The sequence below is a fragment of the Podarcis filfolensis genome (genome assembly GCF_964270895.1).
Source record: "Podarcis filfolensis genome assembly, chromosome: 1".
NCBI classification, from domain to species: Eukaryota; Metazoa; Chordata; class Lepidosauria; order Squamata; family Lacertidae; genus Podarcis; species Podarcis filfolensis.
Genome location: NC_139604.1, coordinates 121,771,928 through 121,794,833, shown reverse-complemented (window position 1 = coordinate 121,794,833; position 22,906 = coordinate 121,771,928). Strand labels below are relative to the sequence as shown.

Sequence of the window (22,906 nt, the reverse complement as noted above, 5' to 3'; positions counted from 1 at the left end):
ATAAATATATATGTATGTAGCCAACTGCTGCCTTTCTGTATATATCTCAAGGCTTTTATATGTTACTTTTTCTTTTATCGTTTTGTCTGTATAATGCCTAATAAAGGTTTGAATAAGTAAGTAAGTAATATTACTATTATTAACATTTGTATCCTGCTTGTTCCAAGCAGCTCAAGGCAGCGTACATGAAAATACTTCATTGATTTTATCACAATAAGCTTGTGAGGCTGGCTGTTTATCTTATATACAAACTGCTCCACAGACTGATGCCATCAAAGTGGTTTCCAGAAAGGTTAAAAAAAGAGAAATACAAAAAGAAAAAGAAAAAAGAGAGAGTCTGAGACAGAGTGTCTTGCCTGAAAACCATCGTTTGTGGCCGAAGCAGAAACTTGAACCCAGGTCCAAGTGTAGCACCTAATCCCTAAGCCACACCAACAGCAATCCTGATATCACACAGACTGTCATTAAGATCCTAGTACTTTATCAATACATACTATCGAGCAAAACATCGCAATTTTACATGTGGTTTTCACAGCCATCTACCTAGAGCCCAAAAGGGCTTTTCACAGAAGAAGAAGAAGCTTCTGGGAGTTTCTACTTCATTTTGTTTTTAATAAAAAAAAACCAAGACCACATTCCAAGTGCTATTTACATTTTGAGGACTTTTCCATTTTCCTCCATCCATTTTACAAAGGATTCTTTCTATTCCCCTTTAAGGAAGAAACATGTGCAAAGAGCTACTGCGCTTTTCTGTCAAGTGCTTTAACAAGGAACAGGAAACGAAGGCTTCCCTTTGGCACCACATCAGCACCCATCCCATTTTCGAGATGGGGAAAACCGAGGCAGCAGAGGAAATGCTGGAGACTTCGTAGGCCCTTGAATCTGGTGGGACCTCTAAGCCAACTTCCATTTTATCCTGGCATTCTGGTAGCGGCGTAAAGATCAAGCCGCTTTTTCCAAAACTAGGACCCGGGGTTGGTTTTTGAACTATGTGGCTGAGTCTGGAAGGAGGCTGGAGCTGAATTCAGGTCTCCCATGAATGGCAGCTGTTTGAGTCACGCAAGAGGCAACAGGCAAGCTCATCACACCCTGATTGTCGAAAACAAGTGTTTGTGGGGCAAGGTAGCTGTTACCCCGATGTCCAGCACACTCAGGATGCTTCTGGTTTCATTGCGGGACAAGTTTCCTTTGATGTACAAGATGGCGGACAGATGCTCCTTGCTGTCAAAGAGGAAACACGGAGCGTCAGAATTTGAAAGGATACAGCAACACAGAGGCAGTAGAAATATTCAACGAAAGAGAGCAAACCTGGGACTCCCAACTCTCTGAACTCGACTACTGTCCCTGATTTATCTAAGAACCGAAGAAGAGCCTGCAGGAATCAGGCCAATGGCCGATCTAGTTCAGCATCCTGTTCTCACAGGGGCTGACCAAGATACCTGTGGTAAGTTTGCAAGTAGGCCGCTGAAACCATATAATACCGGTCCTGAAAGACCTATATTGGCTCCCAGTACGCTTCCGAGCACAATTCAAAGTGTTGGTGCTGACCTTTAAAGCCCTAAATGGCCTCGGTCCAGTACACCTGAAGGAACGTCTCCACCCCCATCATTCGGCCCAGACGCTGAGGTCCAGCGCCGAGGGCCTTCTGGTGGTTCCCTCACTGCGAGAAGCCAAGTTACAGGGAACCAGGCAGAGGGCCTTTTTGGTAGTGGCGTCCCCTCTTCAGATGTCAAGGCAAAACAACTATCTGACTTTGAGTAGATATCTGAAGGCAGCCCTGTTTGATGTTTCATCATGTTTTTAATATTCTGTTGGGAGCCGCCCAGAGTGGCTGGGGAAACCAGAACTCTGCAACTTTTCCTCCTAGGGAAGTTAATCTACCCCCTTGATCAATTTGGTTGCCCTGCAGGTGAGAATATTAAAAGATACACGTATCGAATAGTGTTTCTACATGTCTTTCCTAGCAGGAAAGGCAGCAAGTGACGGGATGTGACTAAAAGAGGAAGGACCTTGTTGTTCAACAGGTATTTCCTGTCTGGGGAGTTTACAGCCAACATTGGAGTTCTCTTGACAGTAACTCTGCCTCCTGTGCTCCTGTACTCATGAGGACTAGCTGCAATCAGTATGACAAGCACCCTTTTAATGCATGGAATGGGAGGGATTGGCACTCTAATTTAGAGTATCAATTCGCCACCAAAATGCCAGGTGTGGAAGTGTTGTTTCATTGAAGTGGGAACAGATTCCCAACCTGCAGCTAAAGCACTGTGATACCACGTTAAATAGACATAACTTCCACAGAGCTGCAATTCCCAGAGTTCCCTGGGAAGAGGGATTGATTGTTAAACTGGGAATTGTACCTCTGTGAAGGTAATAGGGGTCACCTGGCAACTCTCAGCACCTACAGCTCCCAGAATTCTTTGGGGGAAGCCATGACTGCTGCTAGATGTTGGAAAACTGGCATTGGGCTGGACACAGATACTAGAGTACAGTCAACAGCATCGACTGAGAAATTAATAAGCCAGGCCAGAGTGGCAAAGGGAAGACACAACCCCTTTTCCTTTTATAACATGTGGCAAATGTTTATTGAATACGTAAATTGTTCAGACGGCGGCAGAAATCCACCCAGCACTCATGGGGAAATGTGGCGTGATCTCTTAGACCAATCAAACGAAACTTTATTACACAGCATGACAAAAGTCTGTAATTTTATCAGGGCAAGTTATTTGTTGTTTACTGTTGTAACAATTGCTTTCTCAAAATGTATCACCTGTACCATGAAAAATAAATAAAAACATTACTAAAAAGGTATGCTTGTGCTTTAAAGGTGCTATAGTGAGCATATGGCCTAATTTAGGCCTCGCCAGGCTACGTCTGGGAGAAGCGAGAGAAGCGAGAAGCGTTTGTTGAGGGAGCAATCTCATGCTTTCACTGCTCTAGACCTCCAGATGTTTTGGGACTACAGCTCCCATCATCCCTAGCTACCAGGACCAGTGGTCAGGGATGATGCGAATTATAGTCTCAAAAACATCTGGAGGGCTGAATTTGCCTATGCCTGCTCTAGACCATGTGAAGATGACAGGCATGTGATTATATCAGCAGTTATGTCTGCCTGCTGCAAAAACGTCCTAGCTGGATTATACTACTCAAGTTTACCAAATCTGTGGTGTCTTATTTCATGGGGGTGGTGCTGAGGCAGTGGCTCAAAGTCAGCAACCAGCTATCTTACCTAAGTGTGGCACTGCTGCCACACTGGCTCAAAGTTTCCAAGTAACCCAGGAGTTGCTAACCTTTTGGGGCCCCTGGGTACATTTGGGCACCACCACAAAATGGCTGCCATGGGGCGCAAACCCAACCCAACATGCACACTGGACCTCACAAAGCACAATAAAATACCCATTTCACAGAAGGCAAACTGGTGAGGCTCAGGAATGAGGAACCTGTCCAAGAAACTGAATGAACAATTCTATGTAAGCCCCAATTACATCTGAGGAGACCTACATAGGGTGGCTCTGTGTTGGCAACCCGAGAAGTGAGGTCATAAATTCTTTTCCTCTTACCTGATATCTGGATATTTACTGGCAAGCATTCCGACTTCAACCATGACGGTATCTGTACCTTGGAGTTTGATGATTTCAGCCAGGCTTGGGAGAGCATAACCCAGCCATTTGGCAGTGGACCCCTATCAAGTTAAAAAGACCAAACTGAGTCAGTCAACATGCAGATCCCCAGATAAAAATTAGGTCATCAATATACTCAAAATATAGAATCACAAGGCTGAGACCCTCAAGGCAGGGTCCCCACCATATTCAAAGAAATCTGCTCAAGAGATTCTTGGCAGACAAGCCATATTGGGAACATGTCCCATGAAGGCAAACAAGTTGAAAACTACGTTGCTATTTATTTATTCTGCTAAAGAACATTTCAAAACACACACTTCAACTTTTGCCAGATGTCGAATATCTGGCACCCTCAAAATGTCCCCACCTCTTCAGCTCATGTTTCTTGCATCTCAATACTCTGCCCTATAAAAGTACACAGAAATTCTAGACTGCGGCACTCCAGCTTAACTTGTCTACATTTCACACTGAAGACATGTGGATATGAAGACAGACATCTAGCTCCATTATAACCATGATACCAGATTATACATCTTAAATAATATTTTAACAGCTTAATATACAGATGTGATGTGGTATATATCTTGCCAAAGATATGTTTTGCTAAAATTTGTTCACTGGAGGCCAAGAGTTGTGAGTGCTGAGACATTGCTGGACTCAAGGATGAAGCAGAAGGCTAAGATGGAGGAGGAGGAATCGGAGAATGACCTGAGGGGGTTGAGGCCAGGGCACAGAGGCTAGAAGAGACGGGATGTGGCAGCCCTGGCTGGGGAAGCAGGCATCCCATTTCCCTTCTTCAGCCCTGGAGACTGGAGCACAGCAACAGAGGGAGAGCACCAGTCCACCATTAGAGGTAGAGGAACCAGGGTTAGAAGTGGGGGGCACAGCCTGGTTGCCCAGGACCTGGTGGCGCATCCGTCACTGGGAACAGATGCACCCACCTCAGTTCAGTCTGCACACTCAACAGCCTCGCAAGGCCCAGGAGCCTCATGAGGAAGCTCACCTTCAAAGCTTGGTGGGTGGGCATGCCAACTTGTTAGGACAACTGTGTGGCTTTCATGCAGTTCTGACCATAGCTGTCAACTTACAGATTTCAAAATAAGGGACCAGCAGCCTCGAAAATAAGGGATCAGCAGCCAAAATAAGGGATTTTAGTCAACCAGCTGAAATACGAAGTTAAAAAGGACCAGATAATTTTGGAGAGTAGTGCAGGTTTTTAGCCCTTCATTTCCAGAGGTTGCTGCTCAAGACACCAGCTGATGAAACACTGCAATTAAATAACTATAAGCAGCAACCACTTTTCGCACAAAACGAAGTCCAAGCTACGAAGATGCTGCTGCAGTTCTGTATCTTTTCTTTCGTGCTCCATCTGCAGCTCTCAGTTCCATCAGGCGGGGCGGGAAGAAGGGGGGGAAATAGCGCCCGAAGTAAACCCGCACATCAGACCATCTATGCTAGTCTACCACTACAAATCTATGGGGAAAGCGCTTGTGGTCCTTCCTCCGCTTTCCCCCTCTGTGGTTAGCTCTTGGAACACCTGCCCGTGCCTCTGCCTCCGCCTCCTCCTCCTCTCTCTGAACTGCTTTCTCTATGGTTGCCCTCGCTCTCTTCTCAAGGCTCCTCAGCAATTCATAGGCTGCGCCAGCCTGCCCATCTCATCTGGGTCCTTCGGGGGCGCAGCCGCAGTACGGCCTAGCGAGAGCGGCGGTGACGGGCAGAGGGGAGGCCCCAGGCAGAGACGCTCAGTTCAGAGGCTGTGAGGAGGATGGCGGCGGAAGGGCCCGAGGCTCCTGCCAGTCCCGGCAAGGAGGGGCTCCCGGGGGCCGAGGCTGGTGAGAGGAGGCTGGAGGGGGGCAGGCCAGGCAGCCAAGCAACACAGTTGGAGCCTCCCTCCTCTGGCAGGGAGGGAGGGAGAGAAGCTGCTTCCTTTGAAACCCGGGAAATTTAAGGGACATCATCAATAAGGGACAGCAGCGGGACACGGCGCTGGGATAAGGGAGTTTCCCGCCAAATAAGGGACGGTTGACAGCTATGGTTCTGACCTGCCCTTATTTGGAAATGAGGATGTCAAACAAGGCTTATTCCCAACCATACGTGCTGAGCATTATGCACAAAAAATGCTTCATAGCAGCTAGCGATGGGTGACTATCAATTTTGATTTTTTCTAATCTTCAGTTCTCCACATTTGCCCATCAGTTTGTGGTTACTTTTATATATATATATATATATATATATATATATATATATATACCCTCACAAAAATTCACCGACACTCTGGTGTGAATTTCTCCTAATATATAGATTTGTAAGCGATTTTGCCCAACACAGGAATTTTTGCAAATAGTCTCCCCCAGGGCAATGCAATTTTGTACATTATTTTCACAAAGATGTGTATTCTTATGCACACACTACATGGGTACATGCATTTCTGTACACATTGCTTGGCTGGAGAACTGCATGGCAACATCTGGAGAAGGGTAAGATTTGAAGGACGGCTGTGCTTCATTTCGTGCATTGTTTCAGAAAGTGAAAATTAGGTAGGTTCATCTTAAAATGCAAACTGAATCACATTTCTCCCTCATCCTTTAAAGCCCCTATACGGCCTAGGACCCTCGTACCTACGGGACCGCCTCTCCTGCTATGTCCCACAGAGGAACTTACGGTCTTCAAACAAAAACATCCTGAAGGTCCCAGGCCACAGGGAGGTTAGGCTGGCCTCAACCAGAGCCAGGGCTTTTTTGGCCGTGGCTCCGATCTGGTGGAACGCTCTGTCACAAGAGACTAGGGCCCTGCAGGACTTGACATCTTTCTGCAGGGCCTGCAAGACAGAGCTGTTCCACCAGGCCTTTGGTCAGGGCACAGCCTGACTCCCTCCTTTGGCAATCCTCACAGAACTTTATCCTAATGGTTGCCATCAATTTGAGTTGAATTAATTTTAATGAAATGATTTTAGAATGTTGTATTATTTTATTGTTGTTAGCCGCCCTGAGCCTGGCTTCGGCTGGGGAGGGCGGGATATAAATAAAAAATTATTATTATTATTATTATTATTATTATTATTATTATCCCTAACAGCATGCAGCAGTAGCTTGTTAAATGTCAGGAGCTGCATGTCGCGACCGAAAAGCCCATGGTGAAAAACAAGACTTACATTCTCTAAGCAAAACGTGCACATAATAGAGGCATGCTGTTCGACAAGCTCAGACAGGTTCTTTTGGAGTTCTGGGGTCCTCAAGCTAACCTTCTTCTTCATAAGCCTTGAAATGTACTCTTGGACCAGAAAGAAGTGAATTTTCTCAATGACAGCCTACAGCAAAAGAAGCAAGTAGTTAGTCCTTTGGGATCAGACGAAGGAGAGAGAAGACACACACAAATCAATATAGCTTGAATTCTAAAAATACCAAGAGAAAGACTTTCCAAACTTGCCTAACTGGTTATTCTGAAAACAAACTGGTTTTTATAATTATCTAGAGCAGGAATGGGTAGAAGGCAGAATGGGGTTTACTGGAAGATCTCCTGAGTGATCTGTACTGGATTGCAAAGAATTTTTGTTCTCATTTGTTTAATGATAGCAGCAACAAAACGTCTCCTCTCAAAATTATATAGCTGAAATGCAGAAAACTTTTTTTTTGGGGGGGGTGTTATTGAACTGTAACCATGTTAGCTTATGGGCTCTCTTAATAGGCCATAATTTGTTCCAAAAAGACTTCAGAAAAAATAAACATTGAGTGAGTTATGACTGCGAACAATGTACAAAGCATAAGAACTATTAGATGGGAACCATAAACTCCCCCCCCCCAAGAGTTCCTGCTGCACGTTGACTGTTGGCTCTCATAATTAACTTCATTAGCTGGGTAGATTATTTTAAGAAGACAAAAGTAGGAAATTTGAATGCATGACCCTTCCCTTGTGAGTTTACATTGGCTTTTTGGAATGAAAAGCAAGCTTCCAAAGGAAAAGGGCTCTTGTGGTTTGGTCAAGCCCTTGAGCTTCTGAAACTGGAAAAAGGTCAAGGACAACAAGCAGTAGAGAATGATAAGTGAGCGCAGCTGGTTTGGTAGGCCAAGGAATTGAAACGGAGGAGGTCTTTTCTTTGAGCCAAACTTAAGACGCTAGGCCGACAGACTAGAACTGTGAACGCTGGATCCCTGCAGAACATCAACAAAGGGTGGTTTAAACCCTTTCCTCAGCCTTTCACTTCTCCCTTGAATTTCAATATATTTTCACCTAGATCCTCCATCCTTTTCTTTTGAGTTTCTGGGAGCAATACCTCCAGTCTAGGAAGTCTTTTTAAATTTCTCCAACACTATAAGGTGCATACACTCATACATAAGGGAAATGTGTGCGTACAGCATCAAAAACAAAGCCTTTCTCAGTTTTAAACTCTCTTATAAACTACAGTGGTACCTTTGTTTACGAACTTAATCCATTTCAGAAGTCCACTCTTAAACCAAAACGTTCTCAAACCAAGGCGTGCTTTCTTATAGCAGCGGGGGACTCAATTTACAAATGGAACACACTCAACAGGAAGCAGAACATGTTCTGCTTCCAAGGCAAAGTTCACAAACCAAAACACCTACTTCCGGGTTTGCAGCGTTCTTAATCCAAGTTGTTCATAAACTAAGCTGTTCTTAAACCAAGGTACCACTGTACTGCCCATTTTCAGCCTTATGCTACAGGAACTGATTAATCCTAGTGCCGGTCTTTGAAAAAACATAAAACTTCCTCCTTTTCATTAGCTTACCTGGCGAAGAGGGTCTTTGAGAGCTCTCAGCATAGAAACATGATCTAAGGTGGTTGCTATGATTTCATCAATAATATCATTGCAGGAAGCCCATTTTCTCTGGGTAAACTTTCTGAAAATAGGCTGGGGGAAAGTTCAACACAACAGCAAAAGTTCAGGTTTTGGAACAGAATTTCCTACATTTGCAATTTCCTATATTTGCACTTTGCTACTTTTGCACATTAGAAAAAAGGAACTGAAAAGTCTTTCAAAATATGGTATGCTACATTACTAAGATTGGTGACCAGTGAGGGCAACCACTAACCTCAGACAATTCTAACTAATCCTTCTCCTTCCAGGCTGGGTCCATCACAACAAGGGTGGCCAGATGCAAAGAGGGGACAGGACTTCTGCACTGTTCACAGTTGTGCAGAAGAGGGAATTTTAGCAGGTGCTATTTAAGGTCCAGGAACCCCTTCCTCTTTTTCACCTGGTGATGCTGGCTCCAGATTTGGGGTGGAGGCCTTGGGCAAGAAGACCCCCACCCTCCGTCTTATTCCCCATCAGTCTGTTGTTGCCAGCTCCTCCTCCTCTGCCTCACCTTGCAACAACTTGCTTCCCAGACAGAGACAATGAGCAAGCAGGCAGTGGAAGCTCCTTCTCACTTCCATCCAGTATGGTTGTTTCCTTGCTCATCACATTTCCTCACCAGATCAAGAGACAGCAGAGCAAGCCGGCTGCAGTGGTGAAGAGGAACGGCAAGAACAGGCTGACCTTCTCCAGGCTTGTGGGCGGTGCCGGCCCCATCATTAGGCAAAGTGAAGCAGCTGCCTTAGGCGGCAGATGCTGGGGGACGGCAGCAATAGCAGCCTCCCGGCTATTCCTCCTAAGCCCTGGGGCTGCTCCTCTCTGCTGGAGGACAGAGACTAAGCTGCCTGTCAGTAGAGTGGAGGATGTTATTCTGAAGTGCTATCAGGGCTGAAGTAAGATTTAGCCACTGGTACAGTGGGAATAAGGAGAGGGTGCCACCGTGCCTGTTATGTACTGAGTTGAATAGGATCCAAAATGCAGCAGTCTGATTGGTCCTAGAACAATAGGATTCAGAATGCAGCAGTCTGATTGGTCCACAGGAGCCACCCAATCCAGCTCCAGGTGGAAGTGAATCCGCAACCTGATTGGCCTACAGGAGAATCCCAGAATTAGCCAATCACTTGGGGCCCATTGTGTAAATAAGGTATATAAAGCAGACGTTTTGGGGGAACTTCCATTTCTCGCTACTATAAGCTGAATAAAGAGCATGAAATCCACTCTCGACTCCGAGTATATTTCAGTGCCCTTTGCCTCAGACAATAAAAAATATTGGGCAATGGTTGATGCCCCGGCCCTGATGCTGAATGGCAGAAGGGAGGAGAAAAGCAAGAACCAAGTTCTTATTGCCCTTTTTGGATGCCTTATTCGTTATAATTAGTTTTGTAATTTTTTATACTGCCCTCCGTATAAGTTTCCAGAGGGGTGAGTTATTTCTTTTAATCCTCTTTCTATGCACACCCTTTAACTGGCTGAGTGGTGGTGTGCTATGAGCGGCCGTTCTGCCACCTTCAATACACTGTAGTAGAATCACAGAACTGTAGAGTCGGAAGGGACCACGAGGGTCATCTAGTCCAACCCCCTGCCTTGTAGGAATTTTTTGCCCAACGTGGGGCTCGAACTCACAACCTTGAGGTTAAGAGTCTCATGCTCTGCTGATTGAGCTATCCACAGGGCAAACGCAGAGGTGTATCACGCAGCTGTAGGGTTACCTGCAGTTCCTGAACCACGCATTGAACGAGCACATCACAGCCAGCAGTCTCAATGTCCCTAAGGGCATTAACAGTTTTCACTCGGATATAGTCCTGTCCTGATGTTTTTTCAGTGTGGGACCTGAAGGGAAGAAAGAAAGAAGCTGTGGTTTGTCCTGCCATTGTTTCATGACCTCACCTGCTGCCTTTAACTCTGCTCTTGCAGCGGCAGTTGATGAACTCATAGAATGATAGAATGTAGAGTCGGAAGGGACACCGAGGGTCATCTAGTCCAACCCTTTGCAATGCAGGAATATTTTGCCCAGCATGGGGCTTGAACCCACAACCCAGAGATGAAGAGTCCCGTGCTCTACCAATTGAGCCATCCTGGTAGGATGCAAATAAACCCAGTGCCATCAAATTCCTAAGCAATGAAGCAACCCCCCCCCAGCATCAACAAATTAACAAATTATGTTTGCTTGCCTGTAAAGTGCAACAGGGCCCCTTATTTTTTGTTATAGCCGAGCAAGGGACACCTGCGCTGTGGGAGGACCTTGTCATGTAAGTCTAGCAAACTAAATTAATGGATTTATGGCAGAGGTGGAGCTCCCCTCTTATCCAATATACAACATCTCATTAATAATAATAATAATAATAATAATAATAATAATAATAATAATAATTTATTTATATCCCACCCATCTGGCTGGGTCTCCCCAGCCACTCTGGGCAGCTTCCAACAAAATATTAAAATACAGTAGTCCATCAAACATTAAAAGCTTCCCTAAAGAGGGCTGCCTTCAGATGTCTTCTAAAAGTCTGGTAGTTGTTTTTCTCTTTGACATCTGGTGGGAGGACGTTCCACAGGGCGGGTGCCACTACCGAGAAGGCCCTCTGCCTGGTTCCCTGTAACTTATGTAACAACATAAAACCACTCTGCACGTGCTCAGGAGCACCCTTAAAACACCTGGTGTGGAAAACCATATTAGGGAAAGTGTTCCTTCCTATTTATGAAAGGAAGGTTGTGCCTTTTTTCAGATGGCACTTGGGAGCTGCATGTTTGACTTGCATTCAAAATAGTAATTAAAAAAATATATAATTGGGTCTCCACTAAAGCACTGCAGCCCGCCCTGCAGGGATGTAGTCTGGCACTGTACCATTGGTCAAGTTCATCCGTTTGACCATATCCATTACATAAACAAAGCTTCCGTCTTCTGGAACTGGGTTGCACAACTGAAGATAGATGCTAGTCATTGATATGTCTGCAGAGGCACCCAGTACCGGCCACGGGGAAACATGGGATTCTGGCCTAAATTAAGACTGGCTGACCCTCTGTGACAGCCTTTGCCAAGCTGGTGCCCACCAGATGTTTTGGACTTCAACTCCCATCAGTCCCAATTCTCACAGCTCCCATGTACTTGACCCTCCCACTATGCGTATTGCAAAACAATAGCATTGCCATTCATTACTTACCGAAAACCCAAACAACTGTTCATGTTTGTAACTACTGTCGCTTCAAAGTATTGGTTGTTCTTCTTCTCCCTCATGAAAACGTCCAGTGCCTTCTTGTAGCTAGAGAGGCAGAGGAGGAATGAGGTAAGGGTTAGAAAGTTGGCATCTGTATATAATTTGGCATTGACATAATGAGGGTATTATTGGATTATGGTAATCGAAAACTAGGGACATGGGTGGCGCTGTGGGTTAAACCACAGAGCCTAGGACTTGCCGATCAGAAGGTCGGCGGTTCGAATCCCCACGACAGGGTGAGCTCCCATTGCTCGGTCCCTGCTCCTGCCAACCTAGCAGTTCGAAAGCATGTCAAAGTGCAAGTAGATAAATAGGTACCGCTCCAGCGCGGCTTAGTCATGCTGGCCACATGATCCGGAAGCTGTACGCCGGCTCCCTCGGCCAATAAAGCAAGATGAGTGCCGCAACCCCAGAGTCGGCCACTACTGGACCTAATGGTCAGGGGTCCCTTTACCTTTACCTAATCGAAAACTAATAAAAATTATTATCGAGAAAACTGGCATCTGATTCAGAGCCTGCGCTGACATGATCTGAAACGCATTCCTTCGTGACCTTGCTATCCTACCTTTGCAGAAAGGCCAGGAGCTCTTCCAAAACCAGTGTTGACATTTGCTTGCCAAGCTCTGCGGAAATGCCTTCAGCTTCTTTCTGTTTGTTGTGGATAATCTAAAAAAACACACACACAAAATTCCAAGAGTCACCACTGCAGCTCCTACTTTAATATCCGGCAATCCATAGTTAAGAACATAAGAACAGAGGTGGGCTGGATTCCAAAGATTCCACAGATTTGCAGTGTTGGAAGGGACCCTGAGAGTCATCTAGTCCAACCCCCTTCAATGCAGGAATCTTTTTGCCCAACGTGGGGCTCGAACTCATGAGATTGAGAGCCGCATGCTCTACAGACAGAGGCATGGGTGGACCAGTGGCAGCCTCCCCTCCTGTGGTTTCAAGCAACATGTGTTCAGTTGCTCTGATTCTATGATCATTCTTTATTTATTAAATTTGTATACAGCGTGTTCTCCTTAATAGAGAGCATGCGTTGCGGTGGGGTCTAGCAAGCCACCCCACTGTTGCTGGGCAGATCTGTTTGGATGGCCACAGGCTGTGATTGGGTACTTGTGTTTCTGGGGAGATTTCGGTGTTACCAATTTGTGGGTTGGGCTCAAAGGTTTTAAATATTGGGCACGCAGCTTTGGGCTTTCTCTTTTGCTGTGTGCCCACCCTCCCTGAACTGGGGATTTTGCGCTTGACCTTGCTATGCTTGCCATGGGGTCGCCCGCTTTTGGGGCAGGGGCCTGGTAGGAATTTTGTCCATTTGGCTGACTGGATGGAGCCATTCGGTTTTTGCCTACTGCGTAGCAAATTGTCACAACTTGTAAGGTTTGCGGTTAGGCATCGGTTTAAAAATTGGTTGGTGGAGGGGTAAGTGCCTACCCCTCCAATGCTGGTGTTGCAAGGGAATTCCGTTAAAGGAATTCAGGGGCTTGCCATGCTTTCGTCCAAGTCCCTGGCATCGGGCTTGGGCTGCGCAAGCCTCTGGGAGCATGCGGGGAGAGGTGAGGATCTGGTGCCCAGCTTCATTTCTCCCCAAAATGTTTTCCCTTTCTGACTTCGCGGGTGTGCAAATATCAGTCTGTCCCCGTGCGGGGTCAGATAGTCGCAACCAAAGCCTAAGCAACCACTCACATTGCTTGTATTTTAATAAGAAGAGTTTGGATTTGATATCCCGCTTTATCACTACCCGAAGGAGTCTCAAAGCAGCTAACATTCTCCTTTCCCTTCCTCCCCCACAACAAACACTCTGTGTCAGAGAAGTGTGACTAGCCCAAGCAGCTGCATGTGGAGGAGCGGGGATGCGAACCCGGTTCACCAGATTACGAGTCCACCGCTCTTAACCACTACACCACGCTGACTCTCTATAAAGTTGTGGCCAAAATTATGCCCAAAACCTTAAACAAAAATTATGTGTGATGTGTGAGTTATTGGGGTGGCTTGGGAACCTCAACACACAACACCCTTCATCCGAAGGTCTTAGGTCAGCTATCCTTCTCATTCCCTCTAAGTGCAAACTCAGATGGTTGAGTGCCAAGCAGTAAGTCCCGTTCAACATACACAGAATTGTGCTTCACTTCCCACTGATTTTAACGGGATTTAGAATCGTAAGAGTCGCAAGGGGCATCCTAGGTCATCAATCCACTATTCCAGCGTTCCTCAAGTGCATCTAGCTATGCATTGGATCAGGGAATGTGGCTGTGCAATATAATAAGCACATAGGGGATAAAGGAAAATGGCGACAGGAAGGAGGGAGGGACAAAAAGGGAAGAGGATGGGAACTCCTGCCCCCTGCTTCACTGCTATTTTCCATCAAAGGTGGGACTCTGTTTCACTTGGTTCTAGATATGTCACCTCTCTGGCCTGACCAATTTATATCCTCAGCTGATCTCTGTCAAATGTAACAGAGATTAATCAGATAAATTTGAGGTGGCACAGTCAAATAGCATTTATTCCTGTTGCAGAAAATCTGTAGAATATGGCCTTCTAAGATGAGGGTTTTTTTGGGGGGGGGGGGCTTCCCTATCTCAGGGGACAAATTTTATTGACTTCCAGGATCTGTTGGGATTGATTGACGTAATACTAAATCCAAATTTTAATTCAGGCAAGGGCAAGTGAGATAAGTTCCCTATGAAGGAAAGTATTTACTGTATTTTTTGCTCTATAAGACGCACCTTTTCCCTCCTAAAAAGTAAGGGGAAATGTGCGTGCGTCTTATGGAGCAAATGCAGGCTGCACAGCTATCACAGAAGCCAGAACAGCAAGAGGGACTGCTGCTTTCACTGTGCAGCGATCCCTCTTGCTGTTCTGGTTTCTGAGATTCAGAATATTTTTTTTCTTGTTTTCCTCCTCCAAAAACTAGGTGCGTCTAGTGGTCTGGTGCGTCTTATAGAGCAAAAAATACGGTATTTTAAACAGCTGATGGTGTAACTCTGTGTACAGTGGTACCTTGGGTTACACACGCTTCAGGTTACACACTCCACTAACCCAGAAATAGTGCTTCAAGTTAAGAACTTTGCTTCAGGATAAGAACAGAAATCGGGCTCCGGCGGCGTGGCGGCGGCAGCAGGAGGCCCCATTAGCTAAAGTGGTGCTTCAGGTTAAGAACAGTTTCAGGTTAAGAACAGACCTCCGGAACGAATTAAGTACTTAACCCGAGGTACCACTGTATTTCTCTCTGTGTGTGTATTTCACATATACCACACACACACGCACACATATGCACATATTTTATTACCTGGATGGCATCTATATGAAGTTCACTGTGATAGTGACCAGCTAGTTTTGGTGGCTCGTTTCCCTCTGCCCACTTCTTGACTTCCAGTTGCAGACAGTTAGCCAGGGAGCGTTTAGCAGCATCCTTTATAAGGAAAGAAGAAAACACCAAAACACAGATTAGCAGCAGTGTTCACGTTTCAGTTACTCTGACACCAATTGCAGGGCCAATCAAAAGTGTCTGAAGGGTCTTAAGGTCCAGGATTCAACTTTAAGTTGGCCAGATGCAAAAGAGGGCGGGACTCCTACACATTTAGTTGCATAGAAAGGGACATTTCAGCACAAGTAGCTTCTACACAACTATTAAAGGGCCAGGAGCCCTGTCCTCCTCTTCACCTGTTCAGCTGTCCCCTTTGGGAAGGAATGAGATTTGCCGCTATGAGCTGTTTCACCTATCTTTTGTTTGCCTGTTCACCTGGAATGCTGTTTGTGATTGTACACAGTGGTACCTCAGGTTACATACGCTTCAGGTTACATACGCTTCAGGTTACATACGCTTCAGGTTACAGACTCCGCTAACCGAAAAATAGTGCTTCAGGTTAAGAACTTTGCTTCAGGATGGGAACAGAAATCATGCTCTGGCAGAGCGGCGGCAGCGGGAGGCCCCATTAGCTAAAGTGGTGCTTCAGGTTAAGAATAGTTTCAGGTTAAGAACGGACCTCTGGAACGAATTAAGTACTTAACCTGAGGTACCACTGTAATTATCATTTAATGTTCTGAATACTGATTTTAGAGTGTTGTTATTTCCTGTTTTATTGTGTGTTTCCCTAGCCTGGAACTATATATGGTGAAGGGCAGATTATAAACCCTATTTTAAAAAATTCTTCAAACAATAATCACAAATTCTCACGTAGAAAGGTGGCATTTGCATGCAGGTGTACTTTGATGCATTTAATAGAATGAAAGTTTATGAGTCATGGCGGAGGGGAGAGCACATGTACTAATTCAACACTTTGTTTGTTTTGTTGCTATTTTGTTAATGTTGCTAATATTGTTTTATAGATATGAATGCTGTTGTACTTTGTGAATCCTATAATATGATTTTTGGTGTAGCTGTGATATTTAGCTTATTTTTTAGTTGTTTTGTTAATAGTGTTACATAGATGGTAATTGTTTTATTTGGGATTTGGGATTGTTTTACTGATGATTTGTTAAGTATTCCATACGATTTATGTTATTTTTATATTTTGTTTGTAAGCCGCTTTGGAACAAAAAGTGGCATAGAAAAAGAAGAAGAATAAAAAAGAATCCCTGCTTCCACAGCCACTAACAAAAATAGAACATGGATAGTTGGGGAAAAGAAGAAAGAGAGAGAGATTTGCTTCAAATTAAGTTCCTGTGTGCTTGGGAGAATGTTTGCAAGGCATTTTGCAAAATGGTCCATCTCACAATTCTCTCTCCCCCCCCAAACACATACTTTCATTTTACATACAAGATGATGATGATGATGATAATGATGATGATAATATAAATAATAATAATATAATAATATAAAACAAAACAACAACAATAATAAAATTTATTTATACCCCGCCTCCCCGGCCAGGGCCGGGCTCAGGGCGGCTAACACTATTAAAATTACAGTAAAAACATAATAGGGGAAAAAAACACCAATTTAAAATACAGGTTAAAATGCAATTTAAAATGCAGCCTCATTTTAAAAGTAGCCCATAGATCAAAACCATAAAGGGAGGGAAACAGAAGGGTCACACTGAGTCCAAACCAAAGGCCAGGCGGAACAGCTCTGTCTTGCAGGCCCTGCGGAAAGATGTCAAGTCCCACAGGGCCCAAGTCTCTTGTGACAGAGCGTTCCACCAAATCGGGGCCAGTACAGAAAAGGCTCTGGCCCTAGTTGAGACCAATCTAACCACCTTGCAACCTGGGACCTCCAAAATGTTGTCATTTGTGGACCTTAAGGTCCTCCGTGGGGCATACCAGGAGAGGCGGTCCCGTAGGAATGTGGGTCCTAGGCCGTCACGTTATTTTAGCGCAGGGAATCTGAGTCTACCCTGAGCACCAGCTATGGTTGGACTCGAGCTCACATCAGCGGACAATTGTGCCTGCCTTGCACGAGGCCTGGCCAACTCCTGTATTGCATGACACACCCTCTTACTTTGGGATCTCCTATTACAACACAATAAGGGCCACAATAAACATAACAGAAAGTGAAAAGGCGCTCTTATTTGCTCAAACACAAATTGGGTGGACTACAAAAACCATTTCGTAACAGTGCCTGGGCAGATTATGAATAAAAAACAAACAGGCCTCTTACCACTTCGTTAGTCAGGTACGCCGCTTCAAACTGTTTGATCTGCCTGAGCGGCAAAAGGCTTTCGAGATGGGCTTTGTCTAAGTCTTTCACTAAAATGGGGTGGTTTCTGATTTCACTGAAATGACAAAAGAAGATCACATTCACATCCCTTGCAGTTCACGGTAGCTGCTTATTCCGATTCCAATTCCCAAAGAAGAGCAGATGTGAAAGCAGACTTGACTGCATAGCCACAGAATACTTGGCTCCAATGTGAAGCCGGTCTATGTTGTATAGCCAGTGTTTTCACATTTCTGACTTGTTCACAGCCTTGAGCAAACAGTTGATCCCAACAAATTCTCTATTGGGGACTCAAGCACAGTACTTTGCATGAGGCACTGAAACAGTGGTGGGGAAAGGATTTTAAAGGACTCGTTAAGAGAGCGGAATGGAACTGCTTTTCAACGCACAAGAAATCTGAAAGGGAATTGGAGTTCAAGTGAAGTACAGTGGTACCTCGGGTTACAGACGCTTTAGGTTACAGACTCTGCTAACCCAGAAATAGTACCTCGGATTAAGAACTTTACTTCAGGATGAGAACAGAAATAGCGCAGCCGCAGTGGGAGGCCCCATTAGCTAAAGTGGTACCTCAGGTTAAGAACAGTTTCAGGTTAAGAACGGACCTCCGGAACGAATTAAGTTCTTAACCAGAGGTACCACTGTAGTCATAAGGACATAAGAAGAGCCAAGGGCCCATCTAGTCCAGCATCCTGTTCTCACAGTGACCAACCAGATGCCTGTGGGAAACAGGGCCTGCCACCCTGAAGCCAAACCTCAGGGGGATGTGAGATCCCCAAAAGTGCCCCATGAAAAGACCCCAGTGATCAAGGTGGAACACAAGGAATCAGGCAGTCTGTAAGGAACTTTGGGTCCAAGTTATATAGGGCTTTGCGAATTAACACAAGAATTTCGAACCTGACCTGGTGGCAATTGGATTACTAGAAATATTTAAATGTTTAGCCACACCCCCATGCTGCTGCAAACTGTTGCTTAATGATTCCCATTAGAATCAAAATGGGTCTCTCTCTCTCTCTCTCTCTCTCTCTCTCTCTCACACACACACACACCGTATTTTTCCGTGTATAAGACAATATCCCCTCCCCCTATTTTTTTCAAGTTTAAAATTGGGGGGTCGTCTTATACACGGATAGTACATATGGGGGATTTCTTTATTTGGAGTCCCAAAAAATAGGGGGCATGTTATACACGGTGGCGTGTTATACAAGGAAAAATATGGTATATCTTTTGTCATCACCATCACCAAATATGCAGCAGCAGAACGTGCCACAGTCAATTGACCCCTGTCTCCCCATTCTGATCAACAGAAGAAAGGAGACTGTTTCATATACTAGATCAGACTATGCACAGGAAGCTGTTGTGCTCAGTTCCTGTTTGCCCTGGCTCAGCCTCTCCTGCATTGTACACCGCCCCCCCCCCCCACTGAAACATGCCTACATTTTTCATTGGATGCCTGGATTGTTGAAATTCTGCTTCTGCAGTTCCTTAACCTTCAGAACCAGCATTTTTTAAGGGTGTGGGACAAAAGCCTGCCATGGGGAAAAGGCAGCCTGAAAGCCCTAGTAAACATGCAAAACATGTTTTCAAATCTCGAATCTTTCGAGATGTGGGAAAGAGGAAATGCTTCAGCCAGTGAACAGAGAGGCACACTGTCTGCTTTTGGGCTGGCCAGACTTGCAGCGTAACTCGGACGCAGGGCAAAACCGCTACTTACTTTGGATAGATATTCTGCACCCAGGTGAGGAGGAGGTAAGTGTCCTTCCTGCCCAGTTCAAACTGAGCAACCATCTCGAGCTGAGCTGAGAAGCGCTTGTGGTAGAACTGCGCATAGGTGCTGCACACTTGGAAGTCCTCCGGGTAATGGCCCTTGATGTATTTCACCACAGTGATCAGGTCATCTTTCATAGCCTTCCCCATGTGCAGGAAGCTGTGGGCGGTTGTCGAGAGGCCCTCGTTGCTGTCAAAAGGAGGCTCTTTCATTCTGTCGGTTACGGACTCCTGGACTGTACTCCTCCACTCGTCTTTCCATCCTCTGGGCCGGGAATGCGCAGCTTTCCCAGATGCCTTTTCTTCCAACGTGCATCTCCTGTCCTCCTCCACCTGTTCTGCTACTGTCCTCACTGCGTCCCTCAGGAGTTCTGGCTCAGCCTTTGCGATACTAACAGATGAACGTATGATCCTGAGGACCTCTTGCTTCAAAAGCCCAAACAGATCTTCAATTTCACTCTGATGGTCAACACTGTCCTCTTTGCGCTTGCTGCCAGAGTCAGTGCTGCATTCCCTCTCCATGGCCAGGAGATGTTGGCTGGCGTCGAAGAATCTTTGATCTTTAATCAGCTCCCTGATTTGGTCAGCTGGCAAAACAGAAGGAAGAACAACTTGGTACCCAATAACATGGAGATTCAAATTTCATTTGTCCATGCATTTAACTTACATCCTGCAGTAATAATAATAATAATAATAATAATAATAATAATTTTTATTTTTACCCCGCCCTCCCCAGCCAAGGCTGGGCTCAGGGTGGCTAACAAGCAATAATAAAAACAAGTTGAATGAATACAACTTAAAAACAAGATTAAAATACAACATTAAAATATTGAAACATTAAAATATTAAAAGCCTCATCACAGGAGGAGAAAGGAAAAAGAAAGAGGGGGAGGGAATCAAATTGGCTCCAAGCCAAAGGCCAGGTGGAACAACTCTGTCTTACAGGCCCTGTGGAAAGAAATCAGGTCCTGCAGGGCCCTGGTCGCATGAGGCAGAGCGTTCCACCAGGCCGGAGCCAGTGTTGAAAAGGCCCTGGCTCTGGTTGAAGCTAATCTAACTTCCTTAGGGCCCGGGACCACTAGGGTGTTGCTATTTATGGACCTTGAGGCTCTCCGTGGGGCATACCGGGAGAGGCAGTCCCGTAGGTACGAGGGTCCTAGGCCGCAGACGTATGCACAGCTCATAATTTGAGAGTAGAAATGATAGATGTCTTGTCCCTGTTTCCAGCAATTTATGTTATTGTTTCCAGTAACTGGTAGCCAGAGAGAATGTGATCTTGCCAGGACTCTTCCTCTGCCAAGGGAGTCTTCAGACATTACAATGAGCTCAAGACAGTGAACGCGGGACTGTCATGCCCGAGTTGGGGTGGGTGTTTGAGTTCCTGCCTTAGCGTACACCAGAGTTTCCCAAACTTGGGTCTCCAGCTGTTTTGGGACTACAGCTCCCATCATCCCTGACCACTGGACCTGCTAGCTAGGGATGATGGGAGTTGTAGTCCAAAAACAGCTGGAGGCCCAAGTTTGGGAAACCCTGGTGTACACTGAGGATGTGTACACATCACTAGCTTAAAACACAGCAAAGTCGATGCTGCTGCAGCATTTCAAATCACTTCTGCTTATCATTATAATGTTCAGTGTGGCTGGATGTATTTACAAGTTGCCTACTCTTCGTCCACACCAGTGGGCAGATAGAGGGCATGGATGGCTTCATATGCCTTAAGTTTTCATATGGGATAGAAGCTGATTTTAGGGGGAATGCATCAAAACAACTATTTCTCAAGAAACTACATGACAGAGGCGGCTTGTGGCTCATGTTGTGAGCACATGCCTTCACAAACCAGGAGTGAGAGTGTCCTGGGTATATATACAGGAGAGCAAGGAGTCTCACAGTCTTCCAAGTGCCTTCAGAGCAGAATTGGTAGTGCCATTCTCTTATGCTTCTGAAAGCCTGGCATCATGGAGAGCCCTCACTCTTCTCCAGGTCTGGGAGAAGGGAAGAGTCTCTCTTTGTGTTCTCCCAGAGCAAAAGTGGTGTTCGCCACTGGTGAGCGCATTTGTGGTTCCTTGCTTATTTCTGTAAAGCACTTAAAAACGCTCAATGTGGCAGGCTGCAAGATCTTGGAAGGGGTGTTCACATAAACCCCTATACTGCTTCCTGCCTCTAGCTTCAACATCTGGAGCTGTGGGTTCTAATGAGTCCTCACTCCCCTTGAGTCTATGATTCCCTGCAAATAGAAAATGAGCAAAGCAAGCAAAGGGTTGAGCTGGAAGATTTCCCCTGATGTGCTAGCTTTCTTTTTGCCTTCTCCTTTTGCATTTTTAGATCAGTGACACAGGAAGGATCAATACTCTTGATACCCAGGGATGGAGGGATCAGCCCATGCCAAGTTCACGTGTGTTCCTTCATAAGTCTCTTCTATCCTCTTTCCACATCAATCTTAGGTTTTTTAAAAAAAAATCGCAGAAAAATCTATATTTAAGTCCATGCTTTTTTTATAAGTACATGCTTTTGAATGCATTTTCTTTATTATATGAGAAAACATTTTTATAAAACATTTTTTTCTCTGAGTATGCATTTCTAAATGTATTTTATACATTTGGAAACATGTGTAAAAGGGCACCGTTGCGCCCATGAGACCATGTTGGAAGCCCCTGCTCTAAGAGACCAATAAATTTGGTCAGAAGAGAATCTTAATTGATGGACAAATTTATGTTGGGGGCAGGTGGTCCTTCGGGATGGTCATACTGTACCTGTAACTGGTTTGCTTTCCTTTTCATTTGGAGGGTCCTTCTCTGCTCTTAAGGGTTTTATTCTGTTTTCCCCAAGTGCAAAGTACTTCAGACCATCAATGAGTCCCCTCTTCATTTTCTTCTTTTTCTTCTTGTTATTTTGCTCAGGAGTACAATGGCATGTGGCATTGTTCTTCGAAGGCAACCCTTGACTTTCAGTTTCCACCTTGTCCTTCGGCGCAGCTTCTTCTGTTGAGGATTCGATTGACGTGGAGTCAAATTCTGATTCGGAAGACGTTGAAGGCTTGGGGTCCTCACTTTTGACCTTAGATCTTGAATCCTCAGCTTTTACAGGACCGCTAGAGAATATGGTGAACATTTTCATTCCCATCATCTTCTAAGCCTGCAAATCACAATTAAGAAGTTATCAGGTTGCAGGATTTGCATTCAAGAAGCCGAAAAGGAAAACCATCCAATGGTCAAAGGTTAGACAGAGGAAGAAGAGTTCAGTGACCAGCTCCTGTGTCTAACAAAACAGTGAAAAAAGCTGATACTTATTTAAATATTTAGCAGCACAATAGCACTTTTAGTGGACACCGTGTCATTTGTGACACATATAAGTTCTCATACCCTCCAAGTGTCCCTATTTTCCAGGGACAGTCCCGGATTTATAGAAGCCATCAAAGTTTCTGATTTGATCATGGAATGTCCTGCTTTTCCTTAAAATGTCCCTATTTTCATCGGAGAGATGTTGGAGGGTATGGAGTTATGCAACCCCTGAGCCAAGGAGATAAGTCACTATACAACCTTTAGCAGACATCTGAAGGGAATTTTTAATGTTTAATGGTTTGTTATGTTTTCAGATGGGTGGCGCTGTGGGTTAAACCACAGAGCCTAGGGCTTGCCGATCAGAAGGTTGGTGGTTAGAATCCCTGCGATGGGGTTTAACCCACAGCAAATTAAGTTCTTAACCAGAGGTACCACTGTATATAGATGTAAATTTCGAAGTAATTATTATCATGGAAATCTTATCACATCTTACCATATTGGAGAAGAGTGTGGCCAACTGAGCTGTGTACATGCCCAGTCTGGTACCCAACTCCAAAGCCCAT

General features: G+C 45.1%; 1 protein-coding gene across 2 annotated transcripts in view; it reads right to left on the bottom strand.

Annotated features, from left to right (window-relative positions):
* The window catches only part of TNFAIP2 (TNF alpha induced protein 2), a 32,531-nt gene that overhangs the window by 5,186 nt on the left and 4,439 nt on the right, over positions 1-22,906 (bottom strand). Inside the window, exons 2-12 of one of the 2 annotated variants that reach the window (XR_014548090.1) lie at positions 21,816-22,197; positions 19,013-19,652; positions 17,245-17,359; positions 14,935-15,057; positions 12,211-12,311; positions 11,592-11,690; positions 10,140-10,260; positions 8,362-8,484; positions 6,769-6,924; positions 3,558-3,679; positions 135-1,221 (exon numbers count right to left, since the gene is read on the bottom strand). Coding sequence is in view for 1 of the 2 variants with exons in the window: in XM_083613995.1 (XP_083470121.1) it covers positions 1,083-1,221; positions 3,558-3,679; positions 6,769-6,924; positions 8,362-8,484; positions 10,140-10,260; positions 11,592-11,690; positions 12,211-12,311; positions 14,935-15,057; positions 17,245-17,359; positions 19,013-19,652; positions 21,816-22,188 (2,112 nt within the window). In the remaining variant the exon portion in view is untranslated. Of the gene's footprint in view, positions 1-134; positions 1,222-3,557; positions 3,680-6,768; positions 6,925-8,361; positions 8,485-10,139; positions 10,261-11,591; positions 11,691-12,210; positions 12,312-14,934; positions 15,058-17,244; positions 17,360-19,012; positions 19,653-21,815; positions 22,198-22,906 lie in introns of those variants that run through there. The other variant, XM_083613995.1, reaches the window with a different exon arrangement.